This window comes from Monodelphis domestica, chromosome 1 (assembly GCF_027887165.1).
Source record: "Monodelphis domestica isolate mMonDom1 chromosome 1, mMonDom1.pri, whole genome shotgun sequence".
NCBI classification, from domain to species: domain Eukaryota; kingdom Metazoa; phylum Chordata; class Mammalia; order Didelphimorphia; family Didelphidae; genus Monodelphis; species Monodelphis domestica.
Window position 1 is genome coordinate 395,412,041 of NC_077227.1, and position 23,765 is coordinate 395,435,805.

At 51.7% G+C, this 23,765-nt stretch overlaps 2 protein-coding genes and 1 non-coding gene across 6 annotated transcripts in view; 2 read left to right on the forward strand and 1 right to left on the reverse strand.

Annotated features, from left to right (window-relative positions):
- MYH7B (myosin heavy chain 7B) overlaps nt 1-21,322 on the forward strand; it is a 48,115-nt gene extending 26,793 nt beyond the window's left edge. The window contains exons 12-36 of one of the 3 annotated variants that reach the window (XM_056822064.1): nt 85-161; nt 785-872; nt 1,070-1,187; nt 2,506-2,629; nt 2,939-3,075; nt 3,184-3,439; nt 7,747-7,989; nt 9,821-9,997; nt 10,104-10,249; nt 12,495-12,585; nt 12,730-13,119; nt 13,629-13,755; nt 13,844-13,962; nt 14,038-14,234; nt 14,679-15,028; nt 15,201-15,325; nt 15,471-15,586; nt 16,998-17,190; nt 17,420-17,623; nt 18,223-18,348; nt 19,274-19,444; nt 20,281-20,385; nt 20,494-20,589; nt 20,790-20,927; nt 21,126-21,322. In XM_056822064.1, the coding sequence (XP_056678042.1) occupies nt 85-161; nt 785-872; nt 1,070-1,187; nt 2,506-2,629; nt 2,939-3,075; nt 3,184-3,439; nt 7,747-7,989; nt 9,821-9,997; nt 10,104-10,249; nt 12,495-12,585; nt 12,730-13,119; nt 13,629-13,755; nt 13,844-13,962; nt 14,038-14,234; nt 14,679-15,028; nt 15,201-15,325; nt 15,471-15,586; nt 16,998-17,190; nt 17,420-17,623; nt 18,223-18,348; nt 19,274-19,444; nt 20,281-20,385; nt 20,494-20,589; nt 20,790-20,927; nt 21,126-21,137 (3,926 nt within the window). In that variant the 3' untranslated portion in view covers nt 21,138-21,322. Of the gene's footprint in view, nt 1-84; nt 162-784; nt 873-1,069; nt 1,188-2,505; nt 2,630-2,938; nt 3,076-3,183; nt 3,440-7,746; nt 7,990-9,820; nt 9,998-10,103; nt 10,250-12,494; nt 12,586-12,729; nt 13,120-13,628; nt 13,756-13,843; nt 13,963-14,037; nt 14,235-14,678; nt 15,029-15,200; nt 15,326-15,470; nt 15,587-16,997; nt 17,191-17,419; nt 17,624-18,222; nt 18,349-19,273; nt 19,445-20,280; nt 20,386-20,493; nt 20,590-20,789 lie in introns of all 3 variants that reach the window. The other 2 variants (XM_056822068.1, XM_056822072.1) reach the window with 2 other exon arrangements.
- On the forward strand, nt 230-308 carry MIR499 (microRNA mir-499). The gene has a single exon (NR_034985.1). It is a non-coding gene; the product is annotated as a microRNA mir-499 (primary transcript).
- The window catches only part of TRPC4AP (transient receptor potential cation channel subfamily C member 4 associated protein), a 92,998-nt gene continuing 88,081 nt past the window's right edge, over nt 18,849-23,765 (reverse strand). For both annotated transcript variants that reach the window (XM_001381407.4, XM_056822077.1), the window contains exon 19: nt 18,849-23,266. In XM_001381407.4, the coding sequence (XP_001381444.4) occupies nt 23,129-23,266 (138 nt within the window). In that variant the 3' untranslated portion in view covers nt 18,849-23,128. The remainder of the gene's footprint in view (nt 23,267-23,765) is intronic.

Below are 23,765 nucleotides of genomic sequence, written 5' to 3' on the forward strand. Positions count from 1 at the left end.
TCGTAGCCTAGGGTGGGGGGAGTCGGGGAGGGGGTGCCATGGGAGTTGCCCCTTCCATGTGACCGGTGTCCTTGTCTCCACCAGCTGAGGGCTCCAAATCCGGGGTGAAGGAAAAAAGGAAGAAGGCGGCATCGTTTCAGACGGTGTCCCAGCTGCACAAGGTGAGGAGAGATGCTCTTCCTGCTCCCCCGGGCACTAACCCTCACCTCAGCTGGTCCCCTGCCTCCCCGGGCGGGCAGCTGTTAAGACTTGCAGTGATGTTTAATTCTTCTCTATGTGAACATCACAACAAGTCTATACAGTTTCCCGGCTCCATACCTCTGGGACCAGGCTGGTAGCAGGGGGGCTTGGGGTGGGGGTTTGGCTGGGTTCTGGAGGGCTGCGGGAGCCGCCAATGGGGGACACCAAAGGGCCCCGGGGCCCTGGTGGCACATACAAAGTGTTTCACCCTAGTAGCTGTGTGACTTTGGGCAGCAAGTCCTTTGCTCTCTCTGAGGAGAACACTGGGCTATTAATCTCTAGGGTCCTTCCTGCTCTAAGTCCCATGAACTGTGAAGCAGGCCAGTTCGGGCACTGGGGGTCTCTGGAAGTAAGAGAGACTCGTGGGGGCACAGGGAAAGCTGAGGATCTTGGGGAGTGTGGAAACCCCATGAGATCGAGAGGCTGAGACTGGTCGTGGAGCATGACCAGTCATGTGGAAGTATGAGAGGGTAATCGGCTGAGAGGGGGTCCTAAAGGCTCCCTCTCATTTCACCCTCCACCCATTGCCTCCTCTCCTGCCCAGGAAAACCTCAATAAACTGATGACCAACCTCCGGGCCACCCAACCACACTTTGTCCGATGCATTGTCCCTAATGAGACCAAGACGCCAGGTATGTACCTGTTTATGCACCTGGGGAAAGTTGGTGCCCAGGAGGGTACTGGGCAGAGACATGGGGCCTAGGAGGCCTCCCCATCTCCATCTCTTCCCCTCCCCATCCCTTGCCTGTTTCCACTTGCCTTTGCTGGATTTTCTGGAGTTTGGGCTGCGGTCTGATCTCCATTGACCCCTCTCCTGAATCCCTCCCAGGAGTCATGGATGCCTTCTTGGTGTTACACCAGCTACGCTGCAATGGGGTCCTAGAGGGGATCCGCATCTGCCGCCAGGGTTTCCCCAACCGCCTGCTTTACATGGATTTCAGACAGCGGTCAGTGACTCCCCTGCTCCCTGGGACAATGCCATAGTGACAGAAGCTCTCCTCCATTTTCTCCCTGGGTTCTAAATTGCCACAAAGAGACCTGGGCCAAGTAGGGCAGGTCAGAGATGAGTAGGACCCAAGCTCGGCCTTCCACAGCTCCCAGAATCTTGTTGGGAAGACAAAAACCACCTCATGCAGCTGAACAGATCAATAATGAAATGAGACTTTGCATGCTCAGGGCCAGATGAGCTCATCAGTCAATGCTGAGAACTTGGAAGGATGGGCAGGTGGGTCTTAAATGAGGGAAAGGATTTCAGGAGAAGGCAGACGGGCATTCTAGGAAGGAGGAACATACCATAGTACCATATGAGCCAAGACTCAAGAGGTGGGGTGGGTGGTGAATCAAACATTTGGGAAATCCAGTCTGATTGCTTTTTGTTTCTTAAACCCTCACCTTCCATCTTAGAATCAATACTGTGCATTAGTTCTAAGGCAGAAGAGCAGTAAGGCCTAGACAATGGGAGTTAAGTGACTTGCCCAAGGTCACACAGTTGGGAAGTGTCTGAGGTTAGATTTGAACCCAGGATTTCCTGTCTCCAGGTCTGATGCTCTATCCATCTAGAGCTGTCCCCTTAAATATACTATCTTATGAATAGGTATCAAAAAGAAGAAAGAGCTGCTAGAAACATTTTAAAGGAATGAATGAACTTTTTTGAACTATTATTTTAAATATTTTGGTTATATAATATTCATTTCCATATGCATTTCTGAGGCTGGAAATTTCACTGAAGTTGGAAGGCACACTCAGTTTAAGAGTAGCTCAAAATAATCAGAGAGAGATCTCATTGAGGTTAGGGGTGATACTGAGGGGGTTATTTTTAGTTATGTGCATTTCCAACTATATCTTCTGCCCACCTCAATAAACCATCCCTTATAACAAAGATTTAATAATAATAATAAGAAAAATAATTAATTCAGCCAAACCAACCAACAGTCACCATGTTTGACATCTAGGCAATGTTCCCCATCAAAGGAATTAAAAAAAATTAAAATGTACTAAAATTATTTTTAAAAATGTAAAAGGAACTTTAAAAATGCTTTTAACTGAATAGAACCAGGTTCTAAAATCAAGATACATAGCAAATTCTTAATATGACTCAGTGTCCCTCTACTGCCCTTCTGCCCGTCCCTCCCTTGTCCTCTTTCAGTTTGAGCCCTAACTCTGGCCACACAACATTCTTCCTCTTGGTCTCATGCCACTGGGGCCCTGACACCCTCCCCTTCCCAGGATCCTCCAGCTACCCCCGCATTCTCACACTCCCCCTAGGTATCGCATCCTGAATCCCAGCGCTGTCCCAGACGACACCTTTGTGGATAGCAGGAAGGCCACGGAGAAGCTCCTCTCCTCACTGGACATTGACCACACACAGTACAAGTTTGGTCACACCAAGGTAAGGGGGTCACGTGTCAAGGATCAAGGGTCACACTGAGGTTGGGAATTACACTGACGTTGGGGGTCGCACTGAGTTTAGGAGGTTAGCAGACATACAGGTGCACAGGATTATTGGTCTAGAACTGCAAGGGACCTTGGAGGCCATTTAGTCTGACCCCCTCATTTTATATCTGTAGAAATTGAGAGCCCAGGATTTGCCCAAAGTCACTGAGCCATGAGGGTCACCCTGGGGATAGGGGAGCCTGCTGAGGCAGGCCAAGGGTCAGGGGTCACACAGGGTCAGCGAAAGCCCAGCTTTTCCTTGCAGGTGTTCTTTAAGGCTGGACTGCTGGCTGTGCTGGAGGAACTTCGGGATGAGCGATTGGCCAAGATCTTGACCTTGCTGCAGGCCAGGATCCGGGGCCACCTCATGCGCATTGAGCACCAGCACATGAGAGGGGGAAGGTATGGGGAGCCTGGGGGGAAGGAAGGGTTCAGCACATGGTGGGGCAGGGGCCCATGACCTCTCCCAGCCCCCACTTCCCCCCTGACCCTCAGCTGCCTCCTCTACAGGGATGCCCTCTACACCATCCAGTGCAACATTCGAGCTTTTGCCGCTGTGAAGAACTGGTCCTGGATGAAGCTTTTCTTCAAGATGAAGCCGCTGCTGCGCTCTGTGCAGGCCGAGGAGGAGCTGGGGGCCCTGAGAGCCGAGGTCCGGGGGCTGCGAGGTTCCCTGGCGGAGGCCGAGGCCAAGAGGCAGGAGCTGGAGGAGAAGCACATAAGCATCGCCCAGGAGAAGAATGACCTGTCTCTGCAGCTGCAGGCCGTGAGCCCTGGCAGGGGTGGAGATGGGATGGGGATGGGGCCTGGGCCCTCAGGAGTCACAGTCAGAGAAGCAGCCCTGCTTGCCACCCTCACTGGACTCCAGGGAAACCACCTACATTTGTAGAGAAGCTTCACGGTCTGCAAAAATGCTTTTGTCATGTTGGCCCCACGAGACAGGCAGAGCAAGGATTGCTCTACTCATTTTAAAGACGAAACTTGGGCAGGAAGAGGTCATGCGACTTGCCCAGGGACATATAACTGGTAAATGTCCGAGTTGAGACCAAAGGATCTACAGCTGGTAGGGAGGTTAGTGGACCCATTTCAAGGATCCAGGTCAAGCTTCTCATTTTGCAGATGAGGAAACAGAGAAGAGAAGCAGCTTTCTCAGGGTCATATGGGTAGTCAGTAATGGAACTGAGACCAAAAAGCACTCTCCCTGACTCTAAATCCACTATTCTTTCCATATCACATTGTCTCAGTTCTGGCACAAGCTCAGCATTCAAGGAAGACCTTCCATCCCTCTTTCCTTTCTTCTCTCCTTTCCCCTCTTCCCTCTTTCCTTTCCTCCCACTCTTCCTTCTTTACTTCCCTCTTTCTCTCCTTCTCTCCTTTCCTTCCTCCCTCTCTTCCTTTCCTTACTTCCTCCTTCTCTCTGTCCCTCTCTCCCTCCCTCCTTCCCTCCCTTCCTTCCTTCATTCCATCTTCTCATCCCTCCATCCTTTTCTCCTTTCCCTCCTTCCTTCCCTCCCTCTTTTCCTTCCCTCTTTCTTTCTTCCCTCCTTTTATCCCTTCCTTCTTCCTTCTTTCCTCCCTTCTCTCATTCCCTTTCTTTATTCTTCCTCTCCTTCCCTCCCCCCCTTATTTTCTTTGTTCTTTCCTTCTATTTCATTTAAGTTATTCACCAAACATTTATGTCAGGCCAGTGATGTGGTCCACTCTCCATTAGACTTCTCCCCAATCCCTCCACTTCCTGTCCCTTCAACCAGATGGATCTACTCAATGTCCTCTTTATAGCCTTATACCTTCCCACTTCCCCACGTTTCCTTATGTTGTCACCTGCATGGGGAATGCTTACTCTCCATCACCTCCTCCTGCCCCGTTCTCCCCACTGTTTAATTAAAAGCCTGCCCATCTTTCAGTGCTCCTTTATGGAGCCTCCTTGAAGGCTTTATCCTGTAGGTGTTGCAGCAACCGAATGTGGCACCAGTGAAAGCTGGGCTTGAATCACTAAATCATTCATTCCTATCTTTGTGAATTTGGGTGATGCCCCTGCCCCTTCTGGGGGCTCTTTCCTCCTCTAAAAATGAGGGGATTGGACTCGATCACTGGCATCAAACTGAAATAGAAACAAGGGCCACTGAATCATACATAAGGATTCCAGAGGGCATCTACTGATCTGGAAAACCATCTATTAATGTTACTTATGTTTTATTGTGTTTCTATTTATTGTTTGAAATACTTCCCAAGTATATTTTATTCTGATTCAAGTAACACTCATGAATGTTGTGGCCATGTGTTTGACTTTTCTGGACTAGATGACTTTCCAAGGTACCTTCCAAGTCTAAATTGTAATATTTAAAATGGTTGAGGTCATAAACTGTAAGAGTTAAAATAGGTGAGAGTATAAACTGTAGTAAAATAGTGACCGCAGAAAATATGTTTCACTACAGTGTCTTGGTTTTAAATCAAATATAAGGTGGTCGCCAGGGAAATATTCCCAATTATGAATATACCCAAGTCAACTGGGTTTTATAGAGAATTTAATTAATAATACAATGAGGAATTAAAGAAAGATAGAAAGAGAGAAAAGGGAAATAAGTATGAAGGGCCTTAAGCCAACATGGCCTAGACCTGAGTCTTAAGAGAGAGAGATCAGTCAGTCAGTCTTTTATTACTCACCACAAGGTCTGTCTAAGCAAGGATTCTAGTGACAGAGTCTTCCTCAAAGAGCCTTCCAGCCAGAGACTGTTTCAAAGGGCCTCTCTCCAGAGCCTCCAGAGGGACAGAGTCCCCTCAGAGGAGCTCCAGCGAGACCTCCTTAGAGATTGTCTTCCAAGAGCTTCCCTTCTCCAGAGCCTCCTTAGAGATCTTCCTCAAAAGGATTTTTTTCTCAAGCAATCTGCTTTTTCTTATATAGGGGTTTTTCTCCTATGTCACCTCCCCTAAGTTCTTCCATCTACCAATCACAGTAGATGTTTTCCAAGGGACAGCCCATTCTGAATTCACTGCTGGGTAGACTAATCCCTTTAGTAAGTTTGAATCAGAAAAAAACACTGCTGGGTTGACTAATCCCTTTAGTAAATTTGAACCAGAAAAACTTCTGAATAAGTTTTCACCTCTTTGCTCCTGGCAAGTTTACAAGTTGCCTGACCCTTAATAGGTACTTAGCACCCCATTGTATTAATTCTAAAAATAGGCATGGCTTAAAGAACTTTTTGCCTCATTATGAGTATGGGTTAAAGTACTTTCATTGTTTAGCAAGGAGTTTGCTCCCCCAAAGCAGTCCCAAGTATGGGTGGAGCAGAGGTCCTCCCATTTCTGATCCAAGTAGAGTTCTCACTGTCAAAATGGGGAATGTTCCCAGTAGGGAATTGTTCCAATGGAGAATTCCCCAATGTGGAAATTTTTAACATTCACAAGTCTGAGAAATTTCAAGATTTACAAAATCTATAATCCAGGATCTTATGTTGCCTCTCTGTGCCTCAGTTTCTTCTGTAAAATCAGGAGTTTGAGCTAGTCTACTAAGGTCCCTCCAGCTGATATGTTATGATCCTATAAGTCATCTTACAGCATGACTTTTGGATAGCTCTCTTAGCAAAGGCCCCAAATGGAACTGAATTGTAGTTCAGATATACCCACTTCCTCTTCTTACTAGCCGGAGTTATGTGAAGTCAGTATCTTTAAGGTCTAATAATCCACAAGTCACCTTGACTCATTCATCTTTGTTCCCATCTCCATTTAGCACCAAACACAAAGAAGTGCTGAATCTCAGAGCTGGAAGATGAGCCTTAGTGGTCCCTGGTCCAATCCCCTCAACAGCATCCCCAGCAAGTGGCCATTTAGCTTCTAGCTGAACATCTCTAGGAACAGGGAGATCACCACCTACCTTATTCACTTGATCATTGTTTTGGTTGCTACCCATTGAGTTGAATTTGGCCTTGTTGCAATTCTCTCGGTCTCTGATTCTCTCTTTCTTTGTCTCTGTCTCTGTCTCTCTCCCCTGCATCCCCCTTCTCCCTCTCTCTACTCTGTCTGTCTCTGTCTCTTTGTCTGTCTCTATTTCTTTCTCTTTTCCTCTTCCTCTCTCCCTCCCCCCCCCTACCCCCTATCTCTGTCTCTCTCTGTCTATCTGTTTCTCTGTCTCTCTCTCTGTGTCTCTGTCTCTGTCTCTCTCTGTCTCTCTCTCTCTCTCTGTGTCTCTCTTTCTCTCACTCTCTTTCTCTTACTCTCTTCTTCTCCCTCCTTGGTCTTAGTTTGACCTTCCAGGACCAAGTGGAGTAAACCTTATACCTCTTCTACATGATGGCCTTTTGGAGACAGCTTGTAGGCACAATAAGTAGAGTGCTTGGCCTGAAGTCAGGAAGACTTGAGTTCAAATCCGAGCTCAGCCACTTACTATCTGACCCTGGGCGAGTCTTTCTATCTGCTTCAATTTTCCCCAATTACAAAATGGAAATAATAATAGCACTTACATCTAGGTATTGTTATGAGTTTTAAATGAGACAAGATTTTAAAGTTCATGGCACAGAGCAGGTTCTCTCTTTTTTTTTTTGAACCTTACTTTCTGACTTCTTATCAATTCTAAGACAGAAGGATGGCAAGGAGTAGGCAACTGAGGTAAGGTGACTAGCCCAGGATCACACAGCTAAGGAAGTGTCTGAGACCAGATTGAGTCCAGGTCCTTCTGACTCCAGGACTGGCCTTTATCTATTCTGCTACCTAGTTGCCCCAGCAGATTCTCAATAGATGTTCATTCCCTTCCTCTTTCCCTTCAGATATGTGATCACATCTCTCCCTTTTGAGCAGGGGGGTGGGGGAGGGGTGGAGGGAAAGACCATGAATCTTATAACCATGGAAAAATATTCTAAATCAACTAATTAAATAAAATTTCTAAAAATCTAAAAAAAAATTCTCCCTTTTTCTTTCCCAGGCTTTTAAACATCATAGATACTCAGTAAATGCTTGGGAGTTCATCAGTAGGAGCCATCCCCAGTTTGACTTTTCTGCAGCCTTGGTTCCTCTCAGTTCTAGCTTCATGTCTCTGGTTCCTGGGGTGCTGATCGCGGCGTCTGTCCCCTTCCCCCCCAGGAGCAGGACAACCTGGCAGATGCAGAGGAGCGCTGTGACCTTCTGATCAAGTCCAAGGTGCAGCTGGAGGCCAAGGTGAAGGAGCTGAGTGAGCGGCTGGAGGATGAGGAGGAGACAAACTCTGACCTCACTGCGAGGAAACGGCATCTGGAGGATGAGTGCACTGAACTGAAGAAGGACATTGATGACCTGGAGCTGACGTTGGCCAAGGTGGAGAAGGAGAAGCACGCCACAGAGAATAAGGTTCGTGCGTGGTCAGGGATGGGGCTAGGGAGAGCCACTGCCCAGAATTAGGACTGAGGCCAGGGCCCAGAGCAAGAAACGAGGCCAAGGAGACCCAGAGGAGTTAACCCTTAGATCTGAGGGAAGAACGAGAACTACGACTGGCCTGGATCAAAGCAGAGAACCAGGAAAAGAAAAAAAATCAGAGGAAACTCAAAGGAGAAGGGTCAGAAAAGAGAAAGCAGAGAATTAGACTGGACAGGGCTGAAGCAGGTAACTGAGAAAGGGTCCAGGCAGGGGTAAAGCCCCAGACCAGGAAAGGCTGGGAAATAGGCAGCAACCAGACCACCAGGAAGGCCTGAAGCAGAAATTCAGGGTATGGGTTTGTGTGAAGGAGTGAGGCAAAGGGCTTGGGATCTGGAAGGTGAATCTAGAAAGGCAGATGAACTTGGGCTCATCATCTGACCTGCATACATCTTGGACGTTCATCGTTCTTTGCCTGATCAGAATGTGAACTGCTTGAGGTCAGGGTCTCCTTTTACGCTCAACACTTAGCACAGTTCCTGAAACATAGTAGGCATTTAAGGAATTGCTTTTTGGCTGACTGACCGAATATTGCCTGAGTTCCTTAACCTCTCTGGGCCTCAGTTTTCTCATCTGTAAAGTGGGAGGTTTGGGCTGCATGACTTCTAAGCTCCCTTCTAAACCTAATTCAATGATCCGGGTCAACTCTTGGGTCCTTGGGAAATGGGAATCAGAGAAATGAGATTACATGCCCACTGCTACCAGGCCTATTCTCTGGGGATGGGAGATTTGGGAGCAGGTCAGCCGGTACCGCTCTGGCAGGTAATACTAAGAATACACTTTTTTTTTAAACCTTACCTTCCATCGATTTCAGAATCAATACTGTATATTAGTTCTGAGGCAGAAGAATGGTAGTATGAGACAGGTGAATTACTCAGGGTCACCCAGCTAGGAAGTGTCTGAGGTCAGATTTGAACCCAGCACCTCCTATCTCTAGGCCTGACTCAATCCACTGAGCTACCCAGCTCTCCCCATGCAGCCCTCATTCTACAAGTGGAGTCTTCAATATACCCCTGTGGTGAAGGGGAAGGGAGATATGTGGGATCCTATAACTTAGGAAAACTTGTATGGAAATTTGTTATTTCATGTAATTGGTAAAAAATGTAAATTAAATTAAGTTAAAATTCAGAAAAGTTCCCTGTGGAAGGATTTGTGCCAGCAGATATTTAGACGTTCATAATAGATTGGCACCTCGGGAGCAAAGGGGCATAGACCTCTAGGGGGCTCTGCCTCTGCCTGGGCCCCTTCCTTCCCCTCACAAGCATTCTCCGTGAAACACCAAGTCACGGACCCTGGATGAGCAAGGGATAGGAGCCCTTTGGAGAAAAGCATGGTCTCACCCCAAGAGTATGAATGGGACAAAGTCAGAAATTCTGAGTTCACATCCTAGTCCTGCCACTTTACTGGTGGATGCTCTTGGGCAAGTGACTTCATCTCTCTGGGTCTCAGTTTTCTCATCAATAAAATTAGGGGATTGGAGGACAGCTAGGTGGCTCGGTAAAGGGAGGACCAGGCCTGGAGTCAGGAGACCCTGGGTTCAAATGTGGCCTCAGACACGTCCCAGCTGGGTGACCCTGGGCAAGTCACTTAACCCCCATGGCCTAGTCCTTATCTCTCTTTTGCCTTGGAGCCAATACACAGTATTAACTCTAAGACGGAAGGTAAGGGTTTAAAAAAAAAAGAAACTAAAGTGAAGGAAGAAAACTGGGCCTCCTTCCAGTTTCCATGTCTTCTCTCATGTGTCATCTCATCACTTCTCCTGGTTCAGGTAAAGACTTTAGTGGAAGAGATGGCTGGGCGGGATGAAACGGTGGCCAAGCTGACCAAGGAGAAGAAAGCCCTGCAGGAGGCCCATCAGCAGGGGCTGGACGACTTACAGTCCGAGGAGGACAAAGTCAACACTCTGAGCAAAGCCAAGGTCAAGCTGGAGCAGCAGGTGGATGATGTAAGTGTGACCAGGGAGGTTTGTGCAGGAGGAGAGTAGTGACCAGGACGGGGACCGGAGAGGGACGAATGACGAGAGCCTTCTCTTGTGTCTGCACCTCCCACAGCTGGAAAGTTCCCTAGAGCAAGAGAAGAAACTACGCCTGGATGCAGAACGGGCCAAGCGGAAGCTGGAGGGGGACCTGAAGCTCACCCAGGAGTCGGTGGCAGATGGAGACCGGGACCGGCGGCAGCTGGAAGAGAAGCTCAAGAAGTGCGTAGAGGGGGCATCTAGGTGGCACAGTGGAAAGAGCCAGGCCTGGAGATGGGAGGTCCTGGGTTCCAATCTGGCCTCAGATACTGCCTAGCTGTGAGACCCTGGGCAAGTCACTTAACCTCTATTGCCTAGCCCTGACTGCTCTTCTGTTCTCTGATAGAGGGTAAAGATTTTTTAAAAAGTATAGACCTTTGGTAATTAATGTTTTATAAACTAGGCATGATTTGAAGAAGGGAGATGGGAAATACTAACCTAATCTCCTAGTAAGGGGTAGGAGAAGGCTCAATCAATCAGCCAAGAAAACCTTCTTTAGTTCCTCCTGTGTGACAGGTGCCGGGGAGTGGAGTGTGTGAATGGCACGATCCTCACTCCCAGAGATGTCACAGACGGATTATTTTCTTACCTTTATGTTCCTGTCTGAGAACTGAGAAGAGTCAGTGTCTAGGCAGAAGAGAGAGAAGGGCGAGGCTACAGCAACAAGGGCATCCCAAATGCGGGAATAGAAAGCTAATAAATACAAATCCACTCAAAGCAGTTACATGCAAGGCAACTTGGGAGAGAGGATGCTAGCATTCGGGGGCATCAGGAACGTCTGCTTGCAGAAAATGATGCTTAAGCTGGGTCTTCAAGTACTATTGGAAGGAAGGAAGGAAAGAAGGAAGGAAGGGAGGAAGGAAGGAAGGGAGGAAGGAAGGAAGGGAGGAAGGAAGGAAGGGAGGAAGAAGTGAAGGGAGGGAGGAAGGAAGGAAGGAAGGAAGGAAGGGAGGAAGAAGTGAAGGAAGGAAGGGAGGGAGGAAGGGAAGGAAGGAAGGAAGGAAGGGAGGAAGGAAGGAGGAAGGAAGAAGTGAAGGAAGGAAGGGAGGGAGGAAGGGAGGAAGAAGTGAAGGAAGGAAGGAAGGAAGGAAGGGAGGAAGGAAGGAAGGAGGAAGGAAGAAGTGAAGGAAGGAAGGAAGGAAGGAAGGGAGGAAGAAGTGAAGGAAGGAAGGAAGGAAGGAAGGAAGGAAGGGAGGAAGGAAGGAGGAAGGAAGAAGTGAAGGAAGGAAGGGAAGGAGGAAGGAAGGAAGGAGAGGAAAGAAAAAAAAGTATTTATTAAACACCTGCCATGTCTCGGACTTGGGCAGCTACGTGGCAGGGCCTAGAGTCAGAAAGATCTGAGTTCAGATCCAGCCTCAGATAGCTGTGCAACCTTGGGCAAGTCACTTAGCCCTGCTTGCCTCACTTTCCTCATCTGTCCAATGAGCTGGAGAAGGAAATAGCAAACCACTCCAGGGTCTTTGCCAAGAAAATTCCAAATGAGTCACAGAGAGTCAGACAGGACTGAAACAACTGAATCCCAAACATGTGCCCAGGCACTGTGCTAAGCACTTTACAAATATGATCTCATTTGACCCTCACAACAAGCCTTGGGGGGAGGTCCTTTTATTCAAGTATGGGCACAACCGATGGCCCTTGGGTCTGTCCTTCAAGGCCTAACCTAGCTAAATTCAGAGGTCCTTATCAAAAGGTTGGCCATCAGGTGAAGAATACTGTGGCTATACCAGCTCAAGAGACTAGATGAACCCTAGTGCCCAGACAGATCCCATCCCGAGCCTCTGGGAGTCTTTCGGCACGTGTGCAGGGCAGTGGTCTCCTTGCAGTCAGGGGCTTTTCTCATCCTTGCTTGCCCCGGGCATAGTGCCCTTCACACAGAATCAAGGGCCAAGGAAGCCAAATTGGTTTAGTGGCACAAGCTTTGGAGATTTGAAGCCAGAAGACTTCAGGTCCATTTCCAGCCCAGCTGCTTGCTGCCGGTGTAACCTTAAACAGGGTCCCATCTTCCTCCAGCCCTCAGTTTCCTCCTTTGTAAACTGAACACGCTGGCATTACAGTTATGGTTCCCTACATCAGAACAGAACCCCAAGAAGTCAGGGTTAGGAAGGACCTCAGAGCCCACTGAGGCCAACTCATACCCGACCAGAAATCCCCTCTACAGCATCCCTGATGAGACACCGTCCAGTCCCTGCTTGTAGACCTCCTGTGATGAGCATCTCACTACCTCCCAAGGAGTCCCTTCTACTTCTAGACCCCTCTGATTGCTAAGAGGTTTTTTCCTTTCATCGAGCCCAAACCTGCCTCCTTGCAACTCCTCCACGGCTCCTCGGCCCTCCGGGGCCGGTCAGAGGTCGGGGTGGTCAGGCTCTCTCAGGCTGGCTTCTCCTGCCCTCACACCACAACGCCCGTGGCCACCTCTCTTCCGAGGCAGGAAGGACTTTGAGATGAGCCAGCTAAACTCCCGGATTGAGGATGAACAGGTGCTCGGGGCCCAGATGCAGAAGAAAATCAAGGAACTACAGGTACGTCCCCTCCCCCCTTCCCCTGGCGTCCAGCCACCAGGAAGCACGACGCTGAGCTCCCCGGGGTAGCCTCGTCAGGGGTGCCCCCGGGGGGGGAGGGATCCCTTGGGCAGTCCCAGCCCCTGACCAGGGCCCCCTCCCCAGGCCCGAGGAGAGGAGCTGGAGGAGGAGCTGGAGGCCGAGCGGGCAGCCCGGGCTCGCGTGGAGAAGCAGCGGGCAGAGAGTGCCCGAGAGCTGGAGGAGTTGAGTGAGCGGCTGGAGGAGGCGGGAGGGGCATCGGCGGGGCAGCGAGAGGGCAGTCGGAAGCTGGAAGCAGATCTGGGCCGGCTGCGGCGGGAGCTGGAGGAGGCCACCCTGAGGCACGAGGCCACGGCGGCGGCGCTGCGCAAGAGGCAGGCGGACACGGCGGCCGAGCTCGGGGAGCACATTGACAGCCTCCAGCGGGCCAGGCAGAAGCTGGAGAAGGAGAAGAGTGAGCTCAGGATGGAGGTGGACGACCTCAGTGCCAACGTGGAGGCCCTGACCCGGGGCAAGGTACACCTCTGATCCCATTCTGGCAGCCCCCAGCCCGGCCTCTCTGATGGCCCGGCCCGCCATCCTCCTCCTCCTCACAGCCTACACTTAGACGACGTTTACAGCGGGCCAGGCTCGGTGCCAAGCACTTATCCCACTGGGGCCTCACAGCAGCCGGGGGAGGTAGGGGCTCTGATGACCATCTCCATTCTACAGATGGGGAAACTGAGGCAAACACAGGTTCAATAACTTGCCCAGGGCCATGTAGCTAGTAAGTGTCTGAAGCTGGATTTGAATTCAGGTCTTCCCCACGCCAGACCCCGTGCCACTTAGCCGCCTTTTGAATCCCGACCTAAGGCTCCCCGAGGAGGGAGGTCCCTGAATCCTAAACCCGAGTCCTGGCCTACGACTCGCGTCACCTTGTCCTCGTCCTCCGGCCTGGGCCTCCCGTGGCCCATCTCTAAAGCCGCTGACCCTGTCTTGTAACCTCGCACCTTCCCATCCATCCTGCCTCCCCTCCCCCAAACCAGGCCAACGCAGAGAAGCTCTGCCGGGCGTCCGAGGACCACCTGGGGGAAGCCAAGGCCAAGGTGGATGAGCTGCAGAGGCAGCTGGCCGACGCGACTGCCCAGCGGGGGCGGCTGCAGACTGAGAATGGTAGGGCCCCTGTGGGCGGCCGGGAGGGACCCTGGGCCGGGAAAGGGGAGGACCCTGAGCCCTGGGCCGGCCTTCCGTCCGCCTCTAGGAGAACTGAGCCGCCTGCTGGAGGAAAAGGAGTCCCTGATCAGTCAGCTGAGCCGCGGGAAGACGTCGGTGACCCAGAGCCTGGAGGAGCTGAGGCGGCAGCTGGAGGAGGAGACCAAGGTGCGGGCCGGGCCCGCCGGGGGGCAGGTCAGGGAGGGCCGCCGGGGCGCCTCTCATTCCCGCCCCTTGACACAGGCCAAGAGCGCCCTGGCCCACACCGTTCAGGCGTCGCGGCACGACTGCGAGCTCCTCCGGGAGCAGCACGAGGAAGAGGCCGAGGCCCAGGCCGAGCTGCAGCGGCTGCTGTCCAAGGCCAACGCGGAAGTCGCCCAGTGGAGAAGCAAGTATGAGGCCGACGCCATCCAGAGGACTGAGGAGCTGGAGGAGGCCAAGTAAGGAGCCCCTCCCCGTCTGGGAGTGCTCAGCTCCCTGGTCCTCAGGGGCCAGTGCTTAGCGCAGTGGGCCGCGCTCAGGAAGACGGGGACTCGGATGTGGCAGCAGCGCTCGTGCTCTCTCCTGGCCGCGCCACCTAAGCTTGGCCTCAGTTTCCTCACCTGCAGAATGGGATAACCACAGGCCCTATCGTCGTGGTTGTGAGCCCCGAATGAGCTCATACTTGTAAAAAGCGCTTGGCTGGCGCGCTGCTCGGTGCCATAGAAACACCTTCTCTTAGTCCCCGTAACCTCCCGTGACCCTCCTCACCCCTGAAGCCAGAGGCACGGAGTCCAAGCCGGGCTCCCTTCCCGGGTCTGTGGTGGCGCAGCCACTTCCACTCCTGGCCTCTGGCCTTGCGAGCCCCCCCCCCCCCTGACTCTTCCCCTTGCCCACGGCCTCAGGAAGAAGTTGGCGGCTCGGCTCCAGGAGGCAGAGGAGGTGGCCGAGGCAGCCCACGCGCGGTGCTCGTCCCTGGAGAAGGCAAAGCTCCGGCTGCAGACCGAGGTGGATGACGTGAGCCTGGAACTAGAGCGGTCCACCTCTGCGGCAGCCGCCCTGGACAAGAAGCAGCGCCTTCTGGAGCGCGCCCTGGAGGAGCGGAGGCGCCAGGAGGAGGAGACCCAGAGGGAGCTGGAGGCTGCACAAAGGGAGGCACGGAGCCTGGGCTCGGAGCTCTTCCGACTCCGGCACAGCCACGAGGAGGTGCTCGAGGCCCTGGAGACCCTCAAGAGGGAGAACAAGCACCTACAGGGTATGCGTCTCTGCCCTGGCCTTTCCTAGTCGGGCCCTGCACACCATTCATTCCGGGCATGGGGCCGCTTTGAGGGCTGAATCTGAAGGTCATTTGGGGGCTGGGAGGGGGCCATCCTGGGATAGAGGCATCTCCCGAGACTAGGTCTCGCCAAGCTCTCCTCTCCTCCCAGAGGAAATCAGTGACCTCACCGATCAGATCAGCCTGAGTGGGAAGAATTTACAGGAACTGGAGAAGGTGAAGAAGTCACTAGAGGGAGAAAAGAGTGAGCTCCAAGCCGCACTGGAGGAAGCTGAGGTCAGAGCAGCGGGACCAGGTCCCCCGATTACCCACCCCCTGCCCCTGCTCTCTCGATGCCGGCCCCCCAAACTAACCTCACCCCAGGGCGCTGGCCGCCGGCCAATGGGTTAGGGGACCCTGACTCCCTCTCACCGACTTCCAGGGGGCTCTGGAGCTCGAGGAGACAAAGACACTGAGAAGCCAGCTAGAACTGTCCCAGGTGAAGGCCGACATGGACCGGAAGCTGGCAGAGAAGAACGAGGAGAGTGAGAACCTCAGGTGGGAAGGAAGGCCAGAGGCAGCCCCCAGTGTCAGTAGCCAGTCTCCCAAGGGACCCCAGGACGGTCACCCTTAGGGAGCAGGTCCTGAGTCTGGGCCAGAAGACTAACTGGAGTCCTGTGTACCCCTAAATCTCCATACACACCTATGTGAGACAGAGAAATGGTGTGTGAGAGAGAGGCGGAGGGAGAGGTGGGGAAGGATGGAGGGAGGAGAATGAGCAAGAAAGAGAATGACAGACAGACAGAGAGGGAAAGCGGGGGGGGGGGGGGGGGGAGAGACAGAGAGACAGACAGATATGACCTGAGGTTGGTAGATGATTGTGACAAGAATCCGAACTGACCCATCAAACATCTTTTCTTATGGGGAATCAGGGAGAGAAATCCAAAAGGGTGGGCCAGCCAGTGAGAATGCCCAGAATCAGGAGTGTCTTGTGCAAAGAGGAGGAAAGCCAGTGTCACTAGATCACGGAATACATGGGGTTGGGGGGAACAAGGTGGAAAAGGCCTGAAAAGGTAGGAGACAGGTAAGAGGTTGTGACGGACCAGGTGACCCAGGTGTTTGGCTTGAACCCCAGGCCAGAGTTACGAAGTGATGGTGGCAAAGGGAGGCCTAGAAGCAAGCTTCTGCTTCCTGGCTGTGCATTGAGGGATGTGAGAGAAGGCGCAATCAGCACGGGAGGAGGGCGGCCGGGACGGTGTTCTCCAGAGCGAGCAGGCTTCCAAAAGTAGCAAAGCCAGGTTTTAGAGAGGGGGGCTATTGCATTCAGCACCACAGAGAACTTAAATTTTTTTATTTTAACCCCTACCTTCAGTTGTAGAATAGATAATGAAGTATCGATTGATTCTAAGGCAGAAGAGGGGTCTGGGCTAGGCAATGGGGTTGAGGGACTTGCCCAGGGTCACTCAGGAAGTATATGAGATCAAATTTGAATCCAGGACCTCCTGCTTCCAGTCCTGATGCCCTATCCACTAAGCCACCTTGCTGGCCTCACAGAGAACTTTTATTGTAAGATTAAACTCTGCTATAGTCCTAGCATCTCAGGGCTGGAAGGGACCAAGGTGCAACCTAGATCCACATAATGGGGCCCAAGTCATCCCTACAACATCCCAGACCAAGGAGCCATTTAGTTTTTGTGGGAATGTTTCCATCATGGGGAGTGAAACCATTACTCTAAGAAGGAATCCATCAGCTTCACCAGCTATCGAGCTCCCTTCCATCTAGGGCCAGCACCAAATTGGAAGGAAGCAATGGGCAGGGGCAGGAAGAAGGGACCAGGCAACCAGGATCTGGTGCCTCAAGGGGTAGGCATGATCGGGTTGTGGGGGGCACTCGGGTTGGTGATGACCCAGGCAGTCGTGTAGGCCAGATGCTCTTGGCACTGATCCTACCCTAACACCCCTCACTCCAGACGAAATCACCAGCGCACAGTAGAGTCACTGCAGGCTTCACTGGATGCTGAGGCCCGGGCAAGGAATGAGGCGCTGAGGCTTAAAAAAAAGATGGAGGGGGACTTAAATGAGCTGGAACTGCAACTAGGCCATGCCACCCGCCAGGCCAGCGAGGCTCATGCAGCCACTCGCCTGCTGCAAGCCCAGCTCAAGGTGAGACGGTGGCCAGGGTTGGATGGGAAGCAGTGGGAGACATCAGAAAACTAAGGGCACAACCAGGAAGGCTTTGGGGCAAAGCTAGGGAGCATTAGGGGAATTCCAGGAGCATTGTGGTAGAGGAGAAGCTGTGAGTTGTAAGGGGTGCAGGCTAGAGTAGCAGGAGGCATAGGGTTAGGTTGGGAGGTGTGAACTGGTCTCTGATGGGCGCCCCCTTCCTCTCCAGGATGCCCAGGTAGCCCAGGATGAGGCGCAGCGGGTGGCTGGGGAGCTGCGGGAGCAGGGACAGGCCTTGGAACGCAGGAACGGGCTGCTTTTGGCAGAACTGGAGGAGCTTCGGGCAGTACTGGAGCAAGGAGAGAGGGCCCGGAGACTCGCTGAGCAAGAGCTGCTTGAGGCCACTGAGAGAATAAACTTGTTGCACTCCCAGGTAAGCTGGGTCAGTGACCAAGCCCCACGTGGGGCTATGCACATAGTAGGTGCTTGATGGGTATTGGCAAAAAAATTATAATGTATATAGTAACTGATGTATTATCACTTATATTTATTAACGTATTATACTTTTATATATTATTTGTGTGCATGTTTAAAATAAATATATTGAATTAACACGAGACACAACATACTGAGAATAGGACACGTATCAGCCTTTGGCCCAAACACGGGACATGCGAAACACTGGGCACAGGAACGTCGGACCTAGAAACACAGGTGGCCTAGAGACCCTTGAGTACTCCTTCTTCTGAGGCCCGAGGGCCTGCCCGGGCACTTGGGACAGTTGTTAGTAGGGATTCTTAATCTGTGAACTCATTTTAAAAAATATTTTGATAGCTGGATTTCAACAGAACTGATTTCCTCTGGAATCCTATTTCGTTGGTGCTTTGAAAAACATGACTCTAAGAAGAGCGCCATCAGCTTCACCAGCCAGCCAAAAGGGGTCAAAGATTAAGGACCCCTGAGGCCTTAGAGGGGACCTGGCCTAGACTGATTCTCTCTCTCCCCCTCTCTCCTCGATCCACGTGCTCCCAGAACACAGGCCTTGTCAGCCAGAAGAAGAAATTAGAGGCCGACGTGTCACAACTGAGTGGAGAGGTGGAAGAGGCCATGCAGGAAAGCCGCGAGGCTGAGGAGAAGGCGAAGAAAGCCATCACTGATGTGAGGGTCCAGAGACTGGGCACGGCTGGGCCAGAGGGTCAGCCTGGCCCATCTCAGAGCTGAAGGAATTGGGCTGGGGCTAGAATGGGAGGGCGTCAGGCCAAAGGAAAGGCTTTCCAGTAGGACAATCAGACTGAGCTTGAAGGGATCCCCACATTTTACTCCTGAGAAAATTAGGTCTAGAGAGGTTGAAGGATGCCCAGTCACATTGGTCCTAAATAGAGCCAGAACCTGAACTCAGGTCTTCTGACTTCAAATCAGAATCCGTCTCTAGAGCTAGAAGGCAGCTTTGAGATCCAGTTCCAGCCTCTTTTCAGAGGAAGAAACTGAGGCCGATAGAGGTGAAGTCATTCAAGGTCACAGTGACACAACTAAAATTTGAACACCGAATTTCTGACTAATCCAATTATCTTTACACCTTGTTGCCTCTCCAAGGGGGGAAGTGGGGAGGTCTCTTGAAGGGAGAAGGATGGAATAACCCTCAGAAGGGGGCAGGGACAGTCAGTCAATAAACATTTATTAATGCCTATCATGTGCCAGGCACTGTGCTGATCTCTGGGGATACAAAGGCAAGTAAGTCCCTGCTCTCAAGGAGCTCACAGTCTTACAGGGGAGACGACATGCAAACAACCATGTACAAACACGTACGGCATAATTGGAAATAATCAACGGGGGAAGTCATTAGCATTAGGAGAAATCAGGAAAGGCTTCCTGAGGAAGGTGGGATTTCAGCTGGGACTTGAGGGAAGCCAAGAAAGCCAGGAGGCAGAGATGAGGGAGAGCATTGCAGGCATGGGGAGCAGCCAGTTAAAAGGGCCAGCCTGAAGATGGAGTTTCGTGCCAGCGTCACTGGACTGCAGGGTATGTGAGGGGGAGGAAAACTAGAACCATGACTCCCGAGAGTCTGCCTCACTCTCCCTTTCAGGCAGCCATGATGGCTGAGGAGCTGAAAAAGGAACAGGATACCAGTGCCCACTTGGAGCGAATGAAAAAGACACTGGAGCAGACAGTGAGGGAGCTCCAGGTTCGGCTGGATGAGGCCGAGCAGGTGGCCCTCAGGGGCGGCAAGAAGCAGGTCCAGAAGTTGGAAGCCAAGGTCAGTCCCTCCCTAGTGTGTCCCCCATACCCAGCACTTCTGGGCCCACTGGTACTTTGGGGCTTGCTCTCATTCACCCAGACGCCCTCATAGATCCTCCTGGCCTTCCTCCCAACTCTTTCCAGGGTAGGGAATAAAAACAGCCCACCTTGTAGCAGGAATCTCCATTCTTCCCCAAGGCCTTGTTTACCACACGCCACAGGAGGGGCTCACTAAACTGATCCTACACATTCAACATCCAGGGTGGCCCAAACAGCACCTGTTCTCACCCCCTGGGGAGAGCAGGCTCTTCTCTCCTAGGGGACCCATCAGGTATCCCACTGTTTCCTGGGGAAGAACTTTTAAGTGCCCCCAAAAAGATGTGACCTCCAAGATTCTGAGATGCTTCCCAGCTCTGCAGGTCTAGATCCCTTCTGGGCATTTCTGACCTTTTCACCCACCCCCAAAGATTTTTCCTTGGCTTCAGACCCCAGATTTCTCACCACCTCCCAACCCTCCTGGATTCCTTTTTGGGTTCCTATCCATTTCCTCAGGCTCTTTCTCTTCCACCCCCATCTCTCCTCAGCATGATTATGCTCCCCTGGTTCTTGGGAGATCAGAGATGTATAACTAGAAGGGACTTCAGGGGCTACCTAGAGCAAGTCCCTCATTTTATAGATGAAGAAATCGAGGCCCAGGAAGTTAAGTAATTTGCCCAAGGTCACACAGGTAGTATCAGAAGCAGTATTTGAACTCAGGTCCTCCTATTTCAATTAGTGCTCTTCCCACTGTACCAATATCCTCTCCCAACCACCCCAAAGCCACACTCCTAGGCTCATCTCCCCACTGTTCTTCAGGTCCGTGAATTGGAGCTGGAGCTGGATGGGGAACAGAAGAAGAATGTGGAGGCCCAGAAGGGCATTCGAAAACACGAGCGCCGAGTGAAGGAGCTCACTTATCAGGTCAGTGGGACCTGGATTGGGGACTGCCGAGCTGGATATAGAGAGAGCCTCTAGGGCTTCAAGAGGATTCTGTGGCCCTAAGGGATCCCTGCTGTCCCTCTTCCCCAGGCTGAGGAAGACAGGAAGAACCTGGCCCGGATGCAGGATCTCATTGAGAAGCTACAGAGCAAAGTCAAGAGCTATAAACGCCAGTTTGAGGAGGCAGTGAGTGTGTGCGCGCAAACACACATGTGGCTGTGTGCTGGGCATTACTTTTCCCATTTTATAGAGGTGGAAACTGAGACTAAGAGAAGTGTGACTTGGCCCAAACATCCATGTACAACTATTTGTGCATAATCCTACACGGTAGGCATTTAACATAACGCTTGTTAACTGATATCCTCTGTGGGACTCCTCCTTCCCAGGAGCAACAGGCCAACTCCAACCTGGTGAAGTATCGGAAGGCTCAGCACGAGCTTGATGATGCAGAGGAACGGGCAGACATCGCAGAAACCCAGGTCAACAAGCTTCGAGCTCGCACTCGGGATGCCCTGACCCCTAAGGTGAGGAGCTGGGAATAGAAGGCTGATAACTTACGCCCCAAAGTGCGAGGTGGAGAACAGAAAGAAGTCCCTCAAGAGGAGGGGTAAAGCAAATTCAGAAGGCCTTTGCAGGGCTGTCTGTGCCTGTGAATGGGTGGATGGCAGGGAGGGAAGAAGTGGGCATGGGTGGCGAATTGAGATGTCTCCACCATTCCTCAGCAGAAAGAATGAAGCCATAGAAGCCCCCCAGGCCCTCAGGGGCCCAAGCTCTGAAGAGGAATGGTTGCTGCAACAGCTCCAAAGAGTCCTGTCTCATTGCTCACTGCTATTCCTAGGACCTCCAATCCCATCACTTACTGTAATTCCTTCTCCAAGCCCTTCTAGTTTCCCAAATAAAGGCAACTTCTTTTAATTCAGCCTGCTTCTTGTTTCTCTTACTGGGAGAGGGAGAAGGGGAGAAACCCTTCGGGGGCTAAGGGGAATGAAGGACCTGAGAGTTAGGCTCAGGCCCCTGGGCAGACAGCAGGAAGGGAAGAAAACTGGGCCCAGAGCCCATCTCTAGGCTCTCTAGGCTCCCAGTCCCTAGCATTGGCCACCCAAACAAAGGTCAGGTCCACACCCCTCACTTAAAATACTTTAATACTCTCCATCTAATAATCAGTTTATTTGCTGTTAATAAATTGGCAATATTGTGGTGCAATCCTCCTCCTCCGGGAGGGGAAGACTTTCCCAGGGAGAGCTGATCTGTGTGTGGGGATGGGGGGAGTCAGGGAAAAGTCCCTCAGGGGAGAGACTGAGTCACCCCTGGAGCCAGTCAAAGGATCCAGTTCCATGCCATTTAGATTTAAAGAAGCCAAACGTTTTCCTTTCCAGAGCTGCTAGCAGAGCTCCAGGGGGGATGGGCATTGGGACCTGGCCCTACCTGGGGAAGTTTTCCCACCCTGCTGGGGCCAGCTTCCTTGCATCCAGTGTGGGAAGGAAAAGAGACTCAGACTGTCTGAGGGTTAAGCAGGGAGGCAAAAGGGCAGGTCAGAAGCACAACACATCTTTTTATAAGCAGCCTGTTGGTTAAAAGGGGCAAAATGAAAAAGGAAGATAAGACAGTAGGAGAGAGAGATCAAATAAACAAGAAATCAATGGGAGTCAGCTGACTCTCATCCTCAGACTCGGCCTGGGAAGGAAGCCTGAGAACTCAGCGTGGGCATGCTGGCCAATGGGTTGGACTGGTCCTGGGCTACCCAAGGTGAGATCCCACAAGATGGGCCCAGAGGGCTGAAGATTCCCTGGACTCCTTTCTCTGTGCTCTTCAGCAGAACTGGGCCACCTTACCAGAGAATGAGGGACAACATACCTTTAAAAAGTGGACACTTTGTGTGGAGCTTCCTACCACTTCCTTCTGGCCTCTCCCTGGCTCCACAGAAGGCTAAGTATCCCAATTGTTGGAGTGACCAGTATATCCTCTCCCCCTCTCTCCAGCCCCACTCCCCTTGTATGAAGGACTGTAATGGCAAGGTGGAAGGAGGTACCACAGAAAAGCGCTGAGCAAATGTCTGAGATATGAAGATTTTAAGTTCCACTCGGCCACAGGTGGGGGCAGTGAACAACATCTAAGCAATGGTCTGAAGCTCCTGTCCAGTGCTTTAGGGAAAAGGAAATCTCCACGGGGGAGAAAAATGATGAGAGGGCAGGAGGGAACACCAGATAAAAAGATGGAGACCCTCAAATTCGGTACCAGGTCTCAGGAACAAGGGGGAGAGGGGAAATAATGAGTCCACCTACAGCCCTTGCTCAGGAAATATCTGAGTTCATGAATCAGTGACCCAGGCCAGAAGCCTGCAGCACAGACATGGCCTCAGAACTGGCACCCAAACAGAGGGCCTGGTGGTACTGGTCAGGAAAAGCTTCACTTGTGAGGGATTAGGGACAGAGAGGCAGGAAAGAAGGAAAGAGCTCTCAGTGAGCCCCGCCTCCCCCAGGGAGAGAAAATAGCACACTGTCTCTTCTGGGAAAAGGTTTCTCCTTGAAACCAGAAGTCCCTGAAATGTCCCATCCCAGGAACAATGGGAGCAGGGGTGGAGGGGGGGAGTAGCAATAGAGGGCAGGGGTGAAGAAGGGGGCCCACACGGTCCATGGATCCAAATGGAGAAGTGCACACACACCACACTGTAATCCCTGAATCACCACTGTCTGCAAGATGTCCTCAGAGGCTTGGCCCTGGCAGGTCACTCCTCTGTGAAGTTTCTGTCTATGTCCATATAGGGCTCCTCGATATAGCTGACCAGGGCACAGGGTGACGTCCGGTCGGGACTTAGCAGGATGGACACAGTCTCTTTCCAGTAGGTAAAACTAATACAGGAGCTCTGTGAAGAAGAAAAAGGAGAAAAGTTTGTAGAGGAGGTGCAGAGGAAGCCCAGCCATATGTTCCATTTCACTGTGTCCTCCCCAAACCCCCATCTAGAAATCCAGGTGGTGGCAAGCACTCTGGAGCCAGGGCTTACAGCTCCTCCCCTAAAGCCAGATTCATCCTCCAGCTAGGACTGATGCTTTGCTGAAATGGGGGAGCAAATGGGAGGTGGATGAACCTTCTGTCTGGAATATTCTTAGAATATAGAAACTGGATATCTTAGTTCACACTGGCCTCAGAAAAAAGCCAACAGCCTCCTGGCATGAACATTTGGAGAGAACCTCAGAGCGAGGGTAACCAACTAGATTCCCTCAACATTTAGCCCAGCCCGGGGGGGTGGGGGTGGGGGATAATGACACACAAAAAATTAAAAAATCATCTCTATCGGCTTTGGTTTCCATGACAAGAAGGGGTCCATGGTGGAGACCCAGTTTGGGTTTCCTCTCTCTACCATC